General features: G+C 42.4%; 1 protein-coding gene and 1 long non-coding RNA gene across 10 annotated transcripts in view; both read left to right on the plus strand.

Moving 5' to 3' along the window:
- The first annotated feature begins 10596 nt into the window (after positions 1–10596).
- Positions 10597–15514, plus strand: MCL1 (MCL1 apoptosis regulator, BCL2 family member). Of its 2 annotated transcripts, XM_036098326.2 has the most exons (3): positions 10607–11402; positions 11752–11999; positions 12539–15514. In XM_036098326.2, exons 1-3 carry the CDS (start codon positions 10715–10717, stop codon positions 12653–12655), a joined length of 1053 nt encoding a protein of 350 aa, XP_035954219.1. In that variant the 5' UTR covers positions 10607–10714; the 3' UTR covers positions 12656–15514. The 2 variants fall into 2 exon arrangements, with proteins under 2 accessions (XP_077928608.1, XP_035954219.1); XM_078072482.1 differs by lacking the exon at positions 11752–11999 and having other exon boundaries at positions 10597–11402.
- Positions 15515–17413: 1899 nt separating this feature from the next.
- LOC118539628 (uncharacterized) overlaps positions 17414–21540 on the plus strand; it is a 55422-nt gene continuing 51295 nt past the window's right edge. For 2 of the 8 annotated variants that reach the window (XR_013447928.1, XR_013447922.1), the window contains exon 1: positions 17417–20961. This is a non-coding gene — a long non-coding RNA (uncharacterized LOC118539628). Of the gene's footprint in view, positions 20962–21540 lie in introns of all 8 variants that reach the window. The other 6 variants (XR_013447924.1, XR_013447923.1, XR_013447927.1 and 3 more) reach the window with 6 other exon arrangements.

A 21540-nucleotide genomic window follows, 5' to 3' on the forward strand; every position in this document is an offset into this window, starting at 1 on the left:
TGTTTATTTTTGAGAAAATACCAATTCCCAGGAAGGAAGGAAATAATAAAGATCAGAGTAGAAATAAGTGAAATAAAGACTTAAAAATAGAAAAGATCAATGAAACTAAGTGCTAATTCTTTGACAAGGTAAACAAAATTGATCAACCTTTAGCCAGATTCATTAAGAAAAAAAAAGGACTCAAATAAAAGAGAAGTTAAAACCGATACTACAGAGACTACTATGAACAATTATACACCAACAAATTGGACAACCTAGAAAAAATAGCTAAATTCCTAGAAACATACAGTTTTCCAAGACCGACTCAGGAAGAAACAGAAAATCTGAACAGACCGATTAGTTATAAAGAAATTGAATGTGTAATCAAAAAATTCCCAAGAAACAAAAGTCCAAGACCAGATGGCTTCACAGGTGCATTCTACCAAAAATTTAAAGAAGAGTTAATACCTATCCTTCTCAAACTATTCCAAAAAATAAAAGAGGAAGGAATGTTTCCAAATGTTTCCAAATGAACAGAATAGGGAACCCAGAAATAAGCCCACACTTACATGGTCAATTAATCTACAGCAAAGGAAGCAAGAATATACAATGGGGAAAAGACACTCTTTTCAATAAATGATGTTGGGAAAACCGGACAGCTACATGCAAAAGAATGAAACTGGACTGCTTTCTTACAACATACACAAAAATAAACTCTAAATGGATTAAATACCTAAATGTAAGACCTGAAACCATAAAACTCCTAAAGAAACATAGGCAGTAAATTCTTGGGACATTGGCCTTAGCAATATTTTTCTGAATATCTTTCCCCAGGCAAGAGAAACAAAAGGAAAAATGAACAATTGGGACTGCGTAAAAATAAAAAGCTTTTGCACAATGAAGGAAACCATCAACAAAATGAGAATGCAACCTCCTGAGTGGGAGAAGATATTTGCAAATGCTATATCTGATAAGGAGTTAATATCTAAAATATATAAAGAACTCATACAAGTCAATACCAAAAAAACACATGATCCAATTAAAAAATGGGCAGAGGACCTGAATAGACATTTTTCCAAAGAAGACCTACAGATGGCCAACAGGCACATGAAAAGACAGTCAACATCACTAATCATTGGGGAAATGCAAATTAAAACCACAATAAGATATCACCTCACACCTGTTAGAAAGACTAATATCAAAAAGACAGGAAATCAATCTATTTCTACCATGAATACTAAAACTAACAAAAAGATAGGAAATAACAAGTGTTGGCAAGGATGTGGAGAAAAGGGAACCCTTGTGCACTGTTGGTGGGAATGGAAATTAGTGCAGCTACTATGGAAAGCAGTGTAGAAGTTCCTCAAAAAATTAAAAGTAAAAATGCCATAGAACCCAGTAATTTCACTTCTGAGTATTTACCTGAAGAAAACAAAAACACTAATTCAAAAAGATATATGCACCCCTATGTTCATTGCAGCATTATTTACAATAGCTAAGATATGGAAACAACCTAAGTGTCCATCAACGATTGAATGGATAAAGAAATTGTGGTATATGTACATAATGGAATATTACTCAGCCATAAAAAAGAAAGAATCTTGTTATTTGGGACAATAGGGATAGACCTAGAGTTTTTAAGTTAAGTGAAATAACCGAGAAAAATAAATACCATATGATTTCACTTATATGTAGAATCTGTAAAACAAATGAACAAACAAAACAAAACACAGAAAAAGACTCATAAATATAGAGAACAAATTGGTGGTTACCAAAGAGGGGGGGAGTTGGAGATGGGCAAAATAGGTGAAGAGGTGAAGAGGATTAAGAAGTACAAACTTCCAATTATAAAATAAGTAAGTCACGGGAGTGAAAAGTACAGCATAAGGAGTATAGTCAATAATACTGTAATAACTTCATATGGTGATGGAAAATAACTATGCTTACCATGGTGAGCATTTTGTAATGTGTATGATTTTTAAATCACTATGTTGCAGACCTGAAACTAATATATCAACTATACTTCAATTGATTAATTTGTTAAAAAAAAAAAAAAGAAAAAAGAAACGAAACAAAAAAAAGAAACTAGCGGCACCTGGGTGGCTCAGTTGGTTGAGTGTTTGACTCTTGGTTTTGGCCCAGGTCATGATCTCAGGGTCATGGGATCAAGTCCCATGCTGGGCTCTGCGCTCAGCAGGGAGTCTGCTTGAGATTCTATCTTCCTCTGCCCCTCTCCCCCGCTCATGCACACACTCTCTTTCTAAAATAAATAAATAAATCTTTAAAAAAATAAAAGAAAAAAAAGAAACTAAATAATTGCCCAAGGTCACTGAAGTGGTAATTGGCAGAGCTGAGTTGATATGATTTGAAAGGCTTGTTGTCACGCAGCCCCTCTCTACTGTATATTTCATTATGGTAGTTCCTTGAATACACCACACTGTTTTGGCTCTGTACCTTTGCATAGGTTCTTCTCTCTGCTTAGGATGTTTTGCCTCATGTACTCCCAGTGAACACTCACACACAGTTCAAAACCTACCTCAAAATCACTTTCTCGGGCACCTGGGTGGCTCAGTTGGTTGAGCGACTGCCTTCGGCTCAGGTCATGATCCTGGAGTCCCGGGTTCGAGTCCTGCATCAGGCTCCCTGCTCAGCAGGGAGTCTGCTTCTCCCTCTGACCCTCCCCCCTCTCATGTGCTCTCTCTCTCTCTCTCATTCTCTCTCTCAAATAAATAAATAAAATCTTTAAAAAAAAAAATCACTTTCTCCCAAGGCAAAGTTAAACAAGGCATTGTTCCCTCCTCTGGGTGCTTATGTATTTTGCTTACAAGTCTACTTTTGATACCACACGTTTTCATTTTAATGTCGTTGTATTTGCCAATTTTTTCCTCTATGGTTACTGCTTTTTATATTGTTTAATAACTCTTTTCCTACACTGAGTTAATAAAATATTCTCCTATATATAATGTTTTCAGTTTCAATCCACCTGGAATATTTTTTTTATATATGGGAGATCCAGCTTTATTGTTTTCATATAAAATATCCAGTGTCCTAGCTCCATGTACTGAGCAATCCGTCTTTTCCCTACTGATCTGCAATGCGGCTTCTGTTACCAAGTTTCCATATACATATAAGTCTACCTGTGGGTTCTCTATTCTATTAATCTGTTGGTGTATCCCTACTAATACCACACTTTTTTTCTCTATAGATTTGTAAGTCATGATATCCAGCATGGCTACTTCCCTTATTGTTTTTTGTTTTGTTTTGTTTTGTTTCCTTTTTCTTTCAAGAGTGTCTTGGCTAATCTTGGCCCTTTGGTCTTCCCTATAAGTTTCAGAATCAACTTACCCAGCTCCTTATTTGGAACTGCATTCAATATGTGTATCAGTTTGAAGGAGAACTGATTTTTACAATTATGAGTCCATCTACATGTGAACGTGGTTTATGTCTCTATTTGGGTTTTTAAAATGTATTTCAGTAGAGTTTTATAATTTTCTCCACATAGTTTTGCACATAGTGGTAGAATCTGCTGGTTGTGCTTCCTTTCTTCTATAATAACAGAATCCCCAATTTTTAGCTGGGCACATAGACACTCAGAACAAACTATACTTCATAGCCTCCCTTGCAGGTAAGAGATCATGTGACTAATTTCTGGCTAACATGATAATAACAAAAATAGTACGCAACTTATGGGAAGTGTCATTAAAGGAAACTAGATACCCTTTGCCTTCTCTTTTCTCCTTCCTGCTAGTTGGAATGCAGGTAACATGGGTGAAACTAGCCATCTTGGACCATGAAATAAAAAAGCACACATGAGGATACCAAAACAACATATTAGAAGAAATAGGAGTTTCTGGGCGCCTGGGTGGCTCAGTTGGTTAAGCAACTGCCTTTGGCTCAGGTCATGATCCCAGGGTCCTGGGATCAAGCCCCACATTGGGCTCCCTGCTCAGCTGGGAGTCTGCTTCTCCCTCTCCTGCTGCCTCTCCCCCTACGTGTTCTCTCTCTCTCTCTCTGACAAATAAATAAATAAAATCTTAAAAAAAAAAAAGAAGAAGAAGAAATAGGAGTTTCTAATCATAATGGAACCACCATGCCAACTTTGGGTTCTGTCAGAAAGGAAGAAGAATGAATACTGGATAAGGCAACTAGCAATGTTTGTCACACCTTCTGAGAGGCTACTGAACCCTAGTTATATGTTAGTTTAACCTGTGGGGACTAGGGTCTGAAATTGTAATCCTGTAGGCAAAGATGGCAATCACGGTGTTGTGCTGGGAGGGCTGGACAATACTGATGCTGAAGGCGCGGCGTGAAAGACTATGATGTGCGGTACGGAGTATAGAAAATGGCCAACTAAGCGACAAGTTCAATTAGTGATTTTGACAAAAACCAGGAGATCAACCATTTTAGTGTATAAGCAAGAATAACCATTAGAGAATATGGTCACGGGGGGGGGACTGTTTAGGAAAAATTATGCACACCTTAAAAATAAGGCCAAAAAAATGACTAAGTGATCTTTTAATATCATGCTAGAGCATTTTCAGGTAAATCCGCCTGAGGGTCACCAACTTATCTTGGGGAATATAATTTTGTTTGAAAGTTTTACAACCTTCAAAAATTAGATGGTAATATGCAGTGATTTTCTTCTCGTCTACTAAAGAAGATAACCCCAGGGGTGCCTGGGTGGCACAGTTGGTTGAGTGTCTGACTTGGTTTTGGCTCAGGTCATGATCTCAGGGTCCTGGGATTGAGCCCTGAAGCAGGCTTCATGCTCACCCCGGAGTCTGCTTGAGATTCTTGTTCCTCTCCCTCTGCCCCTCAAGCTTGTGCTCTCTCTCTAAAAATAAATAAATAAATCTTAAAAAAAAAGATAACCCCAAAAGTTATAGTTTATTGCCCTATAGGACATTAACTGCTTTTGTACCTAATTTAGCATCCTGCAGTTCTTTCTCTAATAATACAAATCTCAGATTTTCGTATCTTCATGGATTCAGTTTTGCCATTGTGTTAATTTCTTCATTATTGAGGTAAATAAAAATTTGAAATGTATAAAAAAAGAAATAGTATGGCATAAAGAGGCCTTAGAAAGGCAAAAGATTAGCCTCACCTTAGTGGAAGAGAACAGGTGCTCCAGTAATTCTGGAAATTTCTATCAGCAGAGTTGAGATCCTCCCAAAATTCAAGTTATATATAGGGCTAAAAAAAAGGGGGAGGGTGCCTGCGGGGCTCAGTCAGTTAAGCATCTACCTTCAGCTCAGGTCATGATTGGAGCGTCCTGGGATCAAGCCCCGCCCACATTGGGCTCCCTGCTCATCAGGGAGCCTGCTTCTCCCTCTCCCTGTGCCCCTCCCCCCAGCTCATGCTCTCTCTCTCTCTCTCTCTCTCTCTCTCTCTTGCTCTCTCTCTCACTTTCTCAAATAAAATAAAATAAAAGCAAAAACAAAAACAAAAATACTGCTTTCCCAGGCTGAGGAATAAGAGAGATGAATAATTAGGGGCACCTGGGTGGCTCAGTCATTAGGCTCTGCCTTCGGCTCAGGTCATGATCCCAGGGTCCTGGGATCAAGCCCCACATCGGGCTCCATGCTCAGCGGGAAGCCTGCTTCTCCCTCTCCCACTCCCCCTGCTTGTGTTCCCTTTCTTGCTGTCTCTCTCTCTGTCAAATAATAAATAAAATCTTTTAAAAAAAAAAGAGGGATGAATAATTAAGGGAGGTAATAAGGATGAGAGCAAGAGTTTTTTCATTACAGAAGAGGAAAGGCAACATGAAATATTAAGTATACCCAATTTCAGGCCCCAAAAGATGGAGAACAAGGCCATTAGAATACATCTTAGTTCTTGGGGCGCCTGGGTGGCTCAGTTGAGTGTGGGGCTCTTGATTTCAGTTCTGTCATGATCTCAGGGTCCTGGGGTCGAGCCCTGCACTTGGCAGGGACTCAGCTGGAGATCTCACTCTCTCTCTCTCCCTCTGCCCCTCCCCCCACTCTCTAAGTAAATCCTTAAAGATTTTTATTTATTTAGAGATACAGCAGGGGGAGGGGAGGGGCAGAGGGAGAGGAAAGACAGTCCTAAGCAGACTCTGTGCCAAGTATGGATCCCGATGTGGGCCTCGACGTGAGGCTCGACCCCACAACCATGAGATCAAGACAGAACTGAAATCAAGAGTCCAAGCTCAACTGACTGACCACCCAGGCACCTCATTTTGTTTAAAGATTTTATTTATTAAGATTCTCTCTCCCTCTGCCCCCCACCCAAACTCGCACTCTCTCAAACAAACAACATAAAAAGAACACATCTTAGTTCCTACACTGGGACCTTTTTTTTTTCTATTTTAAAAGAAATGATGTAAATGAATTCTCTGAAACAAAGGCATATTTTGAGGAGGAAATGTGCTCACAGTTTGGGGAAGTTTCAAAGGATTTAATATACGCCTACAAAAAAAGAGTGGCACAGTCAGGATGTCAACAATGCTTTTCTACTGAGGGTCAGGACTGTGGCCAAAGCAGTTATCCTAAGAACAAGAACCATTCTTGATAGGGTGTGTACATAAATCCAGAGGTTACTTCTGACTCTGAACAATACTAGGGATCAGAAGTCCTAAGTGAACTCAAATTCCCTGACAGGACCTCCCAGATATCCTGGAATAGGCTGACTCCTTGCCTCTAAGCCGTACAGCCCCTTCCCCCTACTGGTGAGATTAGTGGTTCGCTAGGGCAGTCCACAGGAGTCTGTAAGGGGGTCTACCTGTTAATCTTGTGTAATATGGATGCCTACATTATGATAATGTCACACACTGTTCTGTCATCCTCTTAGTCATCAAGCACTATAGACTCTGCCTCCACAGTGTCTCTCCATGTCATCCTTTTCATTTCCACTACCATCACCTAAGCACAGTTCACCTATAATTCTTGCCTATCATATTGTAGTACCTCCTAATTTATTTGCTTCCAAACCTTTTTCCCTCAATCCATTCTAAAACCCACAATTAGAATATTGAACCTAAATCACAGCCTACATCACAGTACTCTAGTGCTCAGTGGATCCCAACTGCCTAGAAAAGTTCAAAGCTCTTTGGCTCTCAAAGCCCTCAATAGTATCACCCCATCCCACTTTTCTAGCCGTTATATATCCCATATTAGTGAACATTCAGATTCATCCATTCAACAATGGAGTGTCTAGGCATGGCTAGGGTTACAGAGGGAAACACAGTAAATGTCCCCATTAAGTGGACAGCCAGTGGAAGAGATGAATAAAACTGAAGAGTAGCCAGGGTGGAAAAAGGAAAACCAGGAGAGTGCGGTGCCCTAAAAGCACATAAATAAAGTGTTTCAAGAAGGGAATGATCAACCACATCAAATACTGTGAAAGGTCAAGTAAAATGAGGACTGCAAATTGACCCCTAGAGTTTGCCCATGAGAGTCATTGATGACATGACAAGAATGGTTTCAGTGGAATGGTGAGCACGTAGGCTTGAATGGGGTGGGTTCAAGAAAGCAAGCTGGTAAGGAGGTTGAAGATGTTTGCTATAAAGGAGAGAATCAAAGAATTTGGGTTCTAGGGAAGGCTTTTTGAGGATGTGAGAGAGAACATCAGGTTTGTATGTTGGCAGGAATGATTCAACAGAGAGAAACTGATAGAAGAATGTAAAGGGATAGGGGCACCTGGGTGGCTCAGTCTGTTAGGTGTCTGACTCTTGATTTTGGCTTAGGTCATGATCTCAAGATAGTGAGATCAAGCCCTGCATCGAGCTCAATGCTCAGTGTGGACTCTGCTTCAGATTCCCTCTCCCTCCCCCTCTCCCTCTGCTTCGCTCACACACGTGCATACTCTCTCTCTAAAAATAAAATCTTAAAAAAAAAAAAAACATAAAGGGATAACTGCAAGTACTTGAGGCAAAGAAGTGGGATCCAATGCACAAGTGAAGAAGCTGATCTGAGATAGCAGGAAAGGTTCATTTATTTTAATCACACAAAAAGCAGGCAGAATGGTGGAAGCAGTTAATTAGTGGACTCGGTGGTGAGAAATGAAGTTTTTCTCTTCGATTGCTTCCATTTTCTCAGTGAAGTAAGTTAAACAGCTGAGAATGAGGAGGGCAAGAGGGAACACTGGAGGTTTAGGGACAGAAGAGAAGGTGTGCAATAGTCATCTTGGACATAAGGGAGTGAACTGAAGAAATGCAATAGGAATGCTGAGCACTTGAGATTTCTAGCTATAAACTTAAAATGAAACCAGCAATGCATTTCCTTTTTTAGCCTTTAAAAAGAAAAAGCGTTTGCACTTGCTGTTTCCTCAATCTCTCTCCCCTTGTCTATCTGATAAAATTGCATTCTAGAAAGCCCACTAAAAAAGCTACTTCCACAAGGTCATATAGCTCTCCTAGCCCAAAGTGATTTTTCCAACCTCTCAACTCCAAAAATAAATTGTTGATGCCTCCTACAGAGCACGTATTCCATCTCACATGGTTAGTACTGTGCAAGATTAGAAGTTTCTTAAATTGGAGAAACCATTCTTTTATTTAAATTTTAGTTAACATACACTGCAATATTGGTTTCAGGAGAATTCAGTGATTCATCACTTACATACAACACCCAGTGCTCATCACAAGTGCCCTCTTTAATGCCCATCCCCCATCTAGCCCACCCCCCACCCTCTTCCCTCCATCAACCCTCAGTTTGTTCTCTATCATTAAGAGTCTCTTATGGTGGGGCGTCTGGGTGGCTCAGTCGTTAAGCGTCTGCCTTCAGCTCAGGTCATGATCCCAGGGTCCTGGGATCGAGCCCCTCATCGGGCTCCTTGCTCCGTGGGGAGCCTACTTCTCCCTCTCCCACTCCCCCTGCTTGTGTTCCCTCTCTCGCTGTGTCTCTCTGTCAAATAAATAAAATCTTTAAAAAAAAAAAAAAGTCTCTTATAGTTTGTTTCCTCTCTCCTTCCCCCCCTTCCCATATGTTCATCTGTTTTGTTTCTTAAATTCCACATATAAGTGAAATCATATGGCATTTGTCTTTCTCTGATTGACTTATTTCACTTAGTATAATACATTCTAGCTCCATCCACGTTGTTGCAAATGGCAAGATTTCATATTTTTTGGATGGCTGAGTAATATTCCATTGTGTATATATATATACCACATCTTCTTTATCCATCCATTAATCGATGGACATTTGGGCTCTTTCCATAGTTTGGCTATTGTGGGTAATGCTGCTATAAACATCAGTGTGCATATATATATACCCCTCTGAATCTGTATTTTTATATCCTTTGGGTAAATGCCTAATAGTGCAATTGCTGGATCATAGGGTAGTTCTATTTTTAGTTTTTTTAGGAACCTCCATACTGTTCTCCAGAGTGGCTGCACCAGTTTAGAGAAACCATTTCTTATTCATTACAACCACAGGATATTTCTCTCCATCCTCTCTCTCACATATTATAAATCCCCATGGTTCTAGGTCTTGCCACATAATTATGTGATATGGGTGCCATATCTCCTTATTAAACTGTGATATTTTGGGGAACAGGAACCTTGCTCACCTTTCCAGCTTATGTCCCTCAAACACCTGGCTCCTGAATTTTAGCTATTATTATTTCTACAGATCTTTTTAACAAAACAAAAAGGGGGGGTTGTTTCCATTAACGTTAACTCGCATATATGGCATATAGCAGGATCCCTGTCCTCAAGAGGTTTTACCACTAGAATCAAAAGTGCCTCATACCAGTAAAAAAATAAAAGGTATCAGGGGCTCCTGGGTGGCTCAGTTGTTAAGCGTCTGCCTTCCGCTCAGGTCATGATCCCAGGGTGCTGGGATCCAGCCCGGCACATCGGGAAGCCTGCTTCTCCCTCTCCCACTCCCCGTGCTTGTGTTCCCTCTCTCGCTGTGTCTCTCTCTGTCAAGTAAATAAATAAATAATCTTAAAAATAAATAAAAGGTGTCAGGAGTCTCAGAAAAGGTGCTAATAGGGTAAGGCTTACACGTAAATAACCAGAAACTGTGGAGTAGAGATGGGGCATGAGAGAAAGTTAAGTGGGGAGGCACGAATAAAACTTACCAGGGGCAGAACAATTTCATTTACTCAACTTACATATAAATGATCCATAGGGCAGTTCTTGGAGCGTCCCCACTTCCAAACATTGCTGGGCTGAGAGCAAAGGTTGTGCAAAATAACTGCAGGTCCCCAACAGTGCCCTCTTAAGTACCCGTATTATCTAGACCGTTGTTCCCCAGCCACGCCAGAACTGCCCAGCCCCTTTCCTCAGTCTCTGAGTGATTCAATGGGTTAAGACTTTGGTACAGAAAAAAAAAACCCTTTGCCACAGAAACAACAGCGGGGGCTCGAAACCCGGACTCTGGAAGCAGCGAGAAAACCATTGGCAAGCCCACTTCGGCACCTGGGAAGAACTGGAACCCACCAGCCCTAGCGCCCGAGCCGCCCTTACGTAACCGGCCGCGCTGCTCTCGAGCGCCGGAAGACCCCGCCCAGCCCTTAAGCCCCGCCCCTACCCCTACCGGCCGGTGAGGTGCCGTGCGCAATTCTCCGGAAGCTTCCGCCCCTTTCCCCTTTTATGGGACTACACTTTTTTTTTTTTTTTTTTTAACTTGCTGACGCCACCATAGGACTGGCCCTAAAACCATGATATAGAAGCTCCTCTCACAGTCCTACTTCCGCTTCCTTCCACTGAGGAATCAGGGCCTCCCCCATTTTTCTCACCCAGGAGGCGGCGGCGGCGGCGCGGCAGCTTGCGATGTTTGGCCTCAAAAGAAACGCAGTAATTGGACTCAACCTCTATTGTGGGGGGGCCGGGTTAGGGGCCGGCAGCGGCGGGGCCTCCTCTTCGGGAGGGCGGCTTTTGGCTTCGGAGAAGGAGGCCACGGCCCGGCGGGAGGTAGGGGGGGGGGAAGCCGGTGCGGTGATTGGCGGAAGCGCCGGCGCGAGTGCCCCGGCCACTATTGCGCCGGACGCCCGGAGGGTCGCGCGGCCCTCGCCCATTGGCGCCGAGGGCCCCGACGTCACCGCGACCCCCCCGAGGCTGCTGTTCTTCGAGCCCACCCGCCGCGCGTCGCCGCCTGAAGAGATGGAAGGCCCAGCCGCCGACGCCATCATGTCGCCCGAAGAGGAGCTGGACGGGTACGAGCCGGAACCTCTGGGGAAGCGGCCGGCTGTCCTGCCTTTGCTGGAGTTGGTCGGGGAGGCCAGCAGTGGCCCTTGCAGGGACGGCTCACTGCCCTCGACGCCACCCCCAGCAGAGGAGGAGGAAGACGAGTTGTACCGGCAGTCGCTGGAGATTATCTCTCGGTACCTTCGGGAGCAGGCAACAGGCGCCAAGGACGCGAAACCACTGGGCGGGTCTGGGGCTGCCAGCCGGAAGGCGTTAGAGACCCTCCGACGGGTCGGGGACGGGGTTCAGCGCAACCACGAGACGGCCTTCCAAGGTAAGGGGGTTAAGTCGCGGAGGCTGCACTGCCTTGTTTCACCTGTCCCAGGACTCACCCGCCAAAGATGGGTGGAAACCGAAAACAAGTCTGTTGAAATGACTCGCAATCTATTTCTGAAACCAGAATTTTCTGGCCGTGAGTCATTGTTTCCGCCCATCCTAATTCTTTTGGAAATGGCAACTCTGTTCAAAGCCCGGAAAGGGTGGGATGTCAATTTTCAACTGGGGTCGGCCTGAGTTCTATAGACCCCAAATAGCGATATCCCTCGCCGTGGGTGGGCAGACAAATCATGCCCTGGTTTAGACAAAGGAGGCCGTGAGAACCTGCATGCTTTTCTTCCTCTCAGGCATGCTTCGGAAACTGGACATCAAAAACGAAGACGATGTCAAATCTTTGTCTCGAGTGATGGTCCATGTTTTCAGTGACGGAGTAACAAACTGGGGCAGGATTGTGACTCTTATTTCTTTTGGTGCCTTTGTGGCCAAACACTTGAAGAGTATAAACCAAGAAAGCTGCATCGAACCATTAGCAGAAAGCATCACAGATGTTCTCGTAAGGACAAAACGAGACTGGCTAGTCAAACAAAGAGGCTGGGTAAGTTTGTTTTAAGGTTGAAGAGGGGTCTTGGAGTGGAAATGGAATGAAGGATTTTATAGAGAAAGTCTGGGGCTATCTAAAGCTTTTTATGATGCACAACTCGGGTTTTAGGCTCTAACTTAGGATCTCTGTTTGCCTAACGTTGATTTAAGTAGTGGGTTCACAGAGATAGTGTGGTATGACTCTCTTGAATTGTTGCATCAAAAATCCGGTTTTCTGTAGGCTGTTCACGGTTGTTGAGTCTTTTGCTTTTGGTATTGTAATTCAGCTGGATACTTTTCAGTGGATTCAAATTATGAAAAAATAATCACTTGAGGATGATAGTAAACTATATTTCTGAGAGCTGTGCTGCAACCTCCCCCCCCCTTAATTGAATAATGTGTCTTCTGTAACCTGGGTAAATAATAATTGGTTTATTATGTTTTGAGGGGGGTGGAACTTTAGATTTTTTTTAATTCATCTTTTCTTTATGAATAGTGTTTTTAAGCCATTGGAAACCCATACTTGAAAATGTGCTTTTCTTTTTTGTTTCCTAGGATGGGTTTGTGGAGTTCTTCCATGTAGAGGACCTAGAAGGTGGCATCAGAAATGTGCTGCTGGCTTTTGCAGGTGTTGCTGGAGTAGGAGCTGGTTTGGCATATCTAATAAGATAGCCTTTTAAGTGCAATAATTGACTTTTAACCAACCCTAGGCACCAAAACCACATACGACTGCTGTGAAATCAAATGTATTTATGAAGTTGGACTTTGAGCTGTCCAGGCTGTAAGCTCCAAGAGTTCTACTCTAGCAACATAGAACAGCAAGTGGCAAGAGGATTATGGCTAACAGGAATAAATACATGGGAAAAGTAGTCCCCCTTGAAGAGTCACTGTCTAAAAGAAGCAAAGTTCAGTTTCAGCAACAGGCAAACTTTGGGAGGCCATGGAGGAGGACTTTTAGATTTAGTGGAGATGGTAGGGTTGAAGAGACTTAATTTCCTTGTCTAGAACAGGAGAGTGGCCAGTAGCCAGGCTAGTCATAGAGTCCATTAAATATGTCCACTGAATTAATTAACTTCTTATAGTGTTAAAAGAGAAGCACTAACAATGGCATTGATCTGTATAAAATGGATTTAAGCTACAGGTAATAACTATGACTAGAAGCCTCAGTACTGTACAACAGAGTGTGAAGGGAAGCTTTTTCTCTGTAATTAGCTTTCCCAGGTATACTTCTTGAATAGAAAGTCCAATTGCTCAGGACTTTTAAACCTGTTCTACTTTGGCTTGGTTTGAGTGGTTTAGTTTATTAGCCTAGTGATGGCCAAGAATACTTGACTTAAGGCTCAATAATTACAGTTGCAAATATGAGAATATCCTCAATTTTTAAGGTAAAAACATCTTGTAAATGTATTTGTCTGTAAAAATTGTGTATATTTTTACAGAAAGTCTATTTCTTTGAAATGTAAAGGGATGAAGAGTCTCGAAATACATCAGTTTTTGCATACCCGTTTGAACTTCTGTAGTTAGGAATCTATTTCTTAACAGCTTTTCTATTCTAAATATTGTTCTGGTCTTCTAGATTGTATACAGAACCAATTGGTGTAATTGTACACAACTTGGTTGTAATGGAACAATTCTGATTCATAACTATGCAGCCTTTAATTTTCCTATCTGGTTGGTAAGTATTCCTTAGTTTTTGTTTTTTTAAAACCTGGGATTGAGAAACTGAGGAATGGGAATTCATCCTTTCACCGCCTTACATGTGGGTTTTCAATAATTGAGTCAAGGTGGAGTTTAAGTTTTGGGCAGGGGGCGCATGTGGGCTGATAACTTACAAAATAATGGGCTCTGATTGATGAGTAAGCTACTCATTTGAGTTCCTTCCACTTGACCTAATTTAACTGGTAAAATTTAAATTGAGTTTATGAGCTCATCTTCAAAACTTTTGCTAAAAGATTTTCAGCTGTTCCAAATGGGACTTACTGACAGTATGTATATAAAAAGATCGCATCAGTGGATGAGAGATACTTGATCCCTTGTTTGCTTAATAAATTGTAAAATGATGGCTTGGAAAAGCAGGCTTATAGTCTGACCATGGTGCTATTATTAGGCTTGCTTGTTAAACACAGGTCTAAGCCTAGTATATCAATAAAACAAATACTTACGTTTCATTTCTGTTAATGATTCCCACACTTTGTTTCAGATTTTTGCATTGGCATCTCTTTGGATTTCAGACTTGACATTTTATCAAACTTAGTTAACTGTTTATTTTCTGTCTTCCCTTGAAATATTTGCTGCTTGTTCTCCCTCTACAGATAGTTATTTCAGTTCTTACATCCTTACCCCTCCATCCCTGAACTCTTACTAGCCCTTTTAGTTTTTGGCACTATGAACCCTACGTAACCCCCCCACACCCCTCACCCTAGCAGAGACCTTCATCCTTAATGAATTTTATTGGAGGTTGTAGTACAGTGGGTGCCATGACCATAACCGTCATGTGGTGGGAGTCCCTTTTCCTTGGATTGGTACCTTTTCAGTTGTTGATTGATCCTATTTTTGGGGGGAAAGTTTTAAAAGTCCCTTTAGGAATTTTCAGAGGAGGGACAACAAATTATGTTCCTTTGCGTTCAAAAATGCTCATTTAAAATTGTAGAAAGAGATGGGCTCTGTTAAACCTCTAAGAGTTATGTAAAAGCTACTGCTGGTAAACTGAAGAAAGCTTCTATAGAAGACATAGGGTCATTTTAAAGCTTCATTCGCAGAACATGACCTTTAGTCTGTGGACTCCAGATGAAAATAGGCATGAATAAAATGACTAAGAATGTAATAGGGAAGGATTGCCCTGCCTGCCCATCATCGAGCCATAAGGTCATCTAGCTAGAGCTATTTTTACCTATGTATTTATCGTTCTTGATCATGAACCACTTATTTATGTCCTGTCTATCTCTAAGGACCTAAAAGCACTTTATGTAGTTTTTAATTAATCTTAAGATCTGGTAAAGATGAATAAAAGGCCTATCTCCCCATATCCAGTTGTGGAAATAAGCGCATAGATGTAAATTGGAGGAGTTTAGGGAACCCACTTCCCAATTTACTAGGTGTGACTGCTGAAATGTAGAGGAGGATCTTAGTTGAAACTTTGTGTTGGGGGCTATCAGGGCTTAGGGAGCCCAAGTGCTTTAGGGAAGGGTAGGTGGTTTTCTAGGGAGAGGAGGCACGTGTTCTAAGTGCTGACTGGCTTGCATAGTTTAAGCAAATCCTCCAAAATGGAAAGGGAGGGGCTCCTTGGAAAGCTGGCTCTCAGCAACTTGTCTTATGCTTCTCTCAGGGAAAAACATGCAATCCTCTAGTGTCCATGCACACTCTATTGGGGGTGAACACCTTGGTTCTGGTTAAACAGCTAATGCTGTTGACAGCTGTGCCAGGAAGGGTTAGGACCAACTACAAATTAATGTGGGCTGTAAAATGTAGTATGTTTCCCTAACTTCCTGTTTTTCCTGAGAAGAAAATAATAAATCTTTTATTCAAATGCAAGGTGTGGTACGGGTGTTTTCTAATCGATGACTGTCTTCCTTCCCCCACTTAGACGAGCCTTTTAGGGAAGTCAGCTGAGCAAATAAATACAGGTGAGTTAACAAGCAAAAGCCTGGTAAAGCTGATTTGCTTTAGAGCAAGGATGGTTCCTTTCCAAATAAACCCTTCTTTCATTCAAATTAGAGGTGTTGGGTTTTGAAATGTATTACTGCTGTACTTCGGAGTAGTTCCTGTACATTTTAACAATCAAAATCCCTGTCCTGATTTTTCACCTTTTAGTCACCGTGTGCTGGTTTATTGCTGCAGTTCACCTTCTTAGATGAAGGAGCTAGAAGAGTTAACACCCATAGTTAATAGTTTTGATAAGGTTCTTGGTACTTTTTTCCCCTTCTCCCAAAAACAAAGGTGAGAATAAGCACATTAATTTCAGAAACCCTATCCTGTCTTTATTTTCAGCTGCCTTGAAAGGGAGCTGAATCACCATGGAAATGTGCAAATACGAAGTTTGCATATTGGTTTCAAGCCCTGAGCACCAAATGCTAATTGTACAAACAGGATTCTGTGCTTTTGTGCATTTAAAAGTTCATTTCTGCTTGGAAGCCCCTCTTTTTCTGAAGCCTAACTACTAGGAGAGGGCAACTTCTTATCATTACAAAGCTGTTACATACTAGTGCACTCCTAAGCAGAGGGTTGGAGCGAGGGTAGTATAGGATCCAAGGGTCCAAATCTTGGCCCTTCTCGAGTTCTGTGCATTGCAGTTGCTCCCATTGGTAGGTTGTGATGTGAAGCCATTTCTGCGGTCATGTTCCTTAGTTTAACACCTTAAAAAACTCGGCTCAAATGGTAACTAGGTAACATGAGTCACTGAGGGAGTCAAAGTAATCAACACTTCCCTTCATTTGACACAACCAGACTTTGTCTTTCACTTCCTGTTTTGCGACTTTAGAGCTCTTGCTTCATACTGTTTCCTTTCAGAAAATGTTAAAGCAGTTGTGACAGCTGGTGTATTTTACAAAAAGTGAAATAACTTGCACAACTGGTGTGTAGCATGGCTCCAGCCAGATGCTCAGAGCATGGGCCGTTAATTCCTGGAGTTCAAAATGATCTGTCTTAATTTATCCCTAGTTCTTTTTGGCCCTACTTGTTCAAAGATTACAGAACTTTGTCTTCTTGAACCCTCCCACACTGCTCAAAGGCTTCTCATTTTCAAGATTTGAAAATTTAACAGGACCAGCTTTAGTTTCAGAGTTGCTACAGTGTTATCTGAGTTATGTGAGGCATGTGGAAAGGTGGGGGTTGGGAATCTGCTTCCAGGCAGATGGAACAGACCTCTGAGGATTCAGTGGGTTTTTGTTTTGTTTTGTTTTTTAAGACTTTATTTTTGGGGCACCTACCTGGTTCAGTTGATAAGAGCATGCAACTCAAGCTCAGGGTTGTGCGTTCAAGCCCCAGGTTGAACGTGGAGCCTAGTTTTAAAAAAGGGGGGTGCCTGGCTGGTTCAGTCAGAGGAGCATGTGATTCTTGATCTCAGGGTCATGAGTTTGAGCTGTATGTTGGGTGTAGAGATTACTTAAATACATCTTCTTTTTTTTTTTTCTTAAAAGATTTTATTTACTTACTTGACAGACACAGCGAGAGAGGGAACACAAGCAGGGGGAGTGGGAGAAGCAGGCTTCCTGTGGAGCAAGGAGCCCGATGCCAGGTTCACCCCAGGACCCCGGGATCATGACCTGAGCCGAAGGCAGACGCCCAACGACTGAGCCACCCAGGGCGTCTGCCTTCGGCTCAGGTCATGATCCCGGGGTCCTGGGATGGAGCCCCGGGTCGGGCTGCCCTCAGCAGGAGCCTGCTTCTCCCTCTCCCACTCCCCCTGCTTGTGTTCCCTCTCTCGCTGTGTCTCTCTCTGCCAAATAAATAAATAAAATCTTTAAAAAAATAAAAATAAAGATTGTAAGTAATCTCAACACCCTACATGAGGCTCAAACCTTAAACCCAGAGATCAAAAGTCACATGTTCTACCAACTGAGCCAGCCAAGTGCCCTGAGAATTCAGTGTTCTTTACTAATGATTCTTGTGAGGTAAAAAAAAGAATACATAAGGCAGGCTTTTGTTCCCACACTATACCTGGTTTCCCTTTGCAGTTCCTTTTTTTTACCTGCATAGAATAATGGTTCCTCACTGGTGGGCAATCTCTTAGGGCCAAGAATACTACTACAGGTTTTACCCCTTCCAAGTATCCATTTTCATGGCTTGTTTCTGCTGTTAGTTTCTGTATTACTCACTTTGCCTGCTCTCATTTCCTGTTCAAGGATTACCTTAGTTTATTAAGAACGTTTCAACTCTGCAATGAGCCGGGACATTTATTTATTTATTTATTTTAAGATTTTATTGAGAGAGAATGAGAGAGAGAGCACATGAGAGGGGGGAGGGTCAGAGGGAGAAGCAGGGACCCCGATGCGGGACTTGATCCAGGGATTCCAGGATCGGGACCTGAGCTGAAGGCAGTCGCTTAACCAACTGAGCCACCTAGGCACCGGAGCCGGGACATTTAATGAGTTCTAGGCAGCCAGATGTTTGTTGAGTCTCTTCATTTATTCATCACATGGCAGTGGACTGCTTGCTCTTTACCAGGCACTGTTGGACACTGCAATTCTAAAGAGAAGAATTCTTCCCCTCAAGAAACCCGGTCAAAAAAGACTAGGGAATTGGGGTGTCTGGCTGGCTCAGTCAGTGGAGCATGCAACTCTTAATCTCAGGGTTGTGAGTTCAAGCCCCACACTGGGCATGGAGACTACTTAAAAAAAAAAGAAAGGAACAGTGGAAAGAAACATGACAACTAATTGTAGAATGATCTTTGGATCCTAGATGAAAAAAGCTCTAAGGGACGTGTACAATTGAGGAAATTTTAATATGGACAATATGTTAAATGGTACTGTATCAGTGTTAAATTTGAGTGTTTTAATTATAGTGTGATTATATGAGAATGTCCTTGTTCTTAGGGGATACATGCTGAAGAGCTGAATGTATCACAGAATCATATAATGAGAAAGCAATTGTGGCAAGATGTCAAAGCTTGCAGTCTAGTAGGAGTGATAACCATGGACAAAAAATAATTAAAATACATTGCATAAAGTGCTATGATAAAGATATTCTAAGATAAGGAGTGGGACAAAGCAGGGTGACCACTTATGGAAGCAGATATGGTCAAGGCCTCAAAAGAAACATTTTAGGGGCGCCTGGGTGGCTCAGTCGTTATGCGTCTGCCTTTGGCTCAGGTCATGATCCCGGGGTCCTGAGATCTAGCTCTGCGTCGGGCTCCCTGCTCAGCGGGAAGCCTGCTTCTCACTCTCCCACTCCCCCTGCTTGTGTTCCCTCTCTCACTGTGTCTTTCTCTGTCAAATAAATAAAATCTTAAAAAAAAAAAAAGAAAACAAGAAAACACATTTTAGGATGAACCTTAATGAGTAGGAAATAAAATGCACAAAAGCACGGACTTGGGAAAGAACCTCCAGGAGTGTAGGGTGGGGAGATGTAGATAATTTTTTTTCTTCTCATTTCTTCCCTCCCTACCTTCCTTCCCCTTCACCATACATAGCCACTGAAAGTAGTATCTCTTCAATTTCTTCCTTTTGGGGCCTTACATAAAAATAGTGAAAAACACTGGTGGAGAAAAAAAAAATGTGTCTTTGGTCTTGAAAGTCTGAACTTGGTGTAAATGACACACAGCTGGGTGGATGGTGTTTATTTGGGAAGTAAAGAAGACAGACGCCATTGATTGTTTCCTCTATCATGTTAAAGTGGCAGCCCTGAATACACAGTCTCTGGGGTCATAGCTATTGCTGGATCTTGGTGTAAGAGCTGGCTTTGGCAGACCTGCTTTGGATCCAGTTGCTTTGAATAAGGTTGTCTTAAGAGCCTCACCTAGAGTAGGTAGCTCCCTCACACATCTCACATAACCAGAGAAAGGAACCAACTTGAATACAGACCGGAGAGTGCTGTGCTCTCTACAGAACAGACTTTTAGAATAAAGGACAGCCCTCAAAAGTTATTAAACTGGAGCCCAAGATACTGAATGGTGGCTCCATGCTCCCTAATCCTATTCCCGTGGGAGACTCAATTACAGCTATTCCCATCCTGGTTAAAAAACCAGTTTGCTCTGACTGCCCAGACTTCCCCACGGGCTGCATTCTTGCCCATGAGCTCATTGTTTTGGCTTCCCTGTCTGTATAAATCCACTGCCAGAGCCAGAGGACTCAGCCTGGGCCCCCTAACTAGCTGGGGCTGCATTCCATTCAGAATTTCGCCACCCCCACTTGGTTTTCTTCCCGCCCTCATGTGGTCACATGTGTGTGTTTATTCAAGTTAGCCTGGGACAAGGTGTGCTGGGAAAGCCAGCCAAGGAAGCAGACAAGGAAAAGAATGTTTAACTGTTGGGTTTCAACCGGGATTTGATCACTTTTCCACTTTATTTTGGTTAAGAAATGCCTTCAGTTCTGTGCCCCTAAAAAAAAAAAAGTTAATTTCTTCTCTAGTAGGAGGAGCTGGTTTCAAAAATTTTGCTACCCATTTCAGTCTCCCCTACTTGGCTGCTCTGACTCTCCAGTGTTCAGAGTTCACGGGGAAGTAGGGGTTTTATCTGGGAAGCCTTACCTTTGTGTGCATTTCATTCCTGAATCTCGATGCCCAGATCTCTATGCATCCCCATCCTCAGCTCACACCTCCACTTCTGAGGTCGCCTGGAGCAGTTCCTACCCCTCCCCTATCCTTGGTGGGACCGTGGGGAGGAGGGCAGCTGGGCTGCTGCAGAGAGCAGCTGTTGGGTTTCACTGCTTTGTTACTGAGATTTCCTGAGAGGATAGCTTGTTTATTTCCTTAGACCCTGAAAGCCCAGATCTAAGGCAAGGTGGGCCCACCCAGGCTGAAGGGTTTTGGGAAGGGCAATTCTCTTTTGTGGTAAAGTTTGAATTAATACTGTATGCTTACGGCAGTATGCTCCTTTCCTCTAACCCTCTCTTCATTTCGAAAAACAAAACTGCAGACTGAGGTTGTGGGAGGTGACATTTCATTTCTCAGAAATCCCTCATCAGGCAAAGTAGAGAAACAGAAAGGGGGAAATAACTTTCGTGTCGAAATGTTTTGTGTGTGAGCATGTGCATGTTGTGTGCGTGTGTGCATGTGTGCGTACGTGCGTGTGTGTGCGTGTGTGTTTTGAAATGAGGTGGCTTGTTTTCAGCTTTAAGGAACAACAGTTCTGGAGGAGCTTGGTAATAATGGGGAGGAAGGTTTCTTGCTCCTGCTTCCCTGACCTTTCCCCCACCTCAGAGTTCGGTAGTTGGGGTCAGGTCTGCAACAAAAAAGGTCTCTGTATCTTCCTTTACCATGACGAGCCATGAAGGATATATCAGTGCTACTGAATGAAAGAAAACTCCAAAGACAATAAGGATTTGGTAAGCAATCCCAGATATAGGTTATTTTATTTTATTAAAGGTTTTATTTTTAAGTAATCTCTATACCCAATATGGGGCTCAAACTTATAACTCTAAGATCAAGAGTCACATGCTCTACTGACTGAGCCAGCCAGGTGCCCCAGATATAGGTTATTTTAAAAAGAAATGCAGTTGCATTGCTTTTAAGTACAGGACTTTGAGTGATAACGTTTGTCTTAGGGACAAAACGGTGACTCTAGTAATACCTAAGTGTAGGTTTTATGACAGTGTACCTTAAACAAAGACCATGGATATTATTTCCTTGGATCTAAAATGCTGAATACATTTTTTTTTTAAGATTTTATTTATTTATTTGACAGAGAGAGACACAGCGAGAGAGGGAACACAAGCAGGGGGAGTGGGAGAGGGAGAAGCAGGCTTCCCACTGAGCAGGGAGCCGGATGCGGGGCTCGATCCCAGGACGCTGGGACCATGACCTGAGCCGAAGGCAGCCGCTTAACCGACTGAGCCACCCAGGTGCCCCAAATGCTGAATACATTTGAAAGTATTTTTAATTCCCTGAAACTTTGGGTTGAAAAA

Source organism: Halichoerus grypus, chromosome 5, assembly GCF_964656455.1.
Source record: "Halichoerus grypus chromosome 5, mHalGry1.hap1.1, whole genome shotgun sequence".
Classification (NCBI taxonomy): Eukaryota; Metazoa; Chordata; class Mammalia; order Carnivora; family Phocidae; genus Halichoerus; species Halichoerus grypus.

Bases quoted from the DNA above. Each gene is read 5' to 3' on its own strand.
- MCL1 (XM_036098326.2), top strand. From the start codon at position 10,715: ATGTTTGGCCTCAAAAGAAACGCAGTAATTGGACTCAACCTCTATTGT. The intron at 11,403-11,751 runs GTAAGGGGGTTA...TCTTCCTCTCAG, and splicing joins CCACGAGACGGCCTTCCAAG to GCATGCTTCGGAAACTGGAC. The intron at 12,000-12,538 runs GTAAGTTTGTTT...TTTGTTTCCTAG, and splicing joins TAGTCAAACAAAGAGGCTGG to GATGGGTTTGTGGAGTTCTT.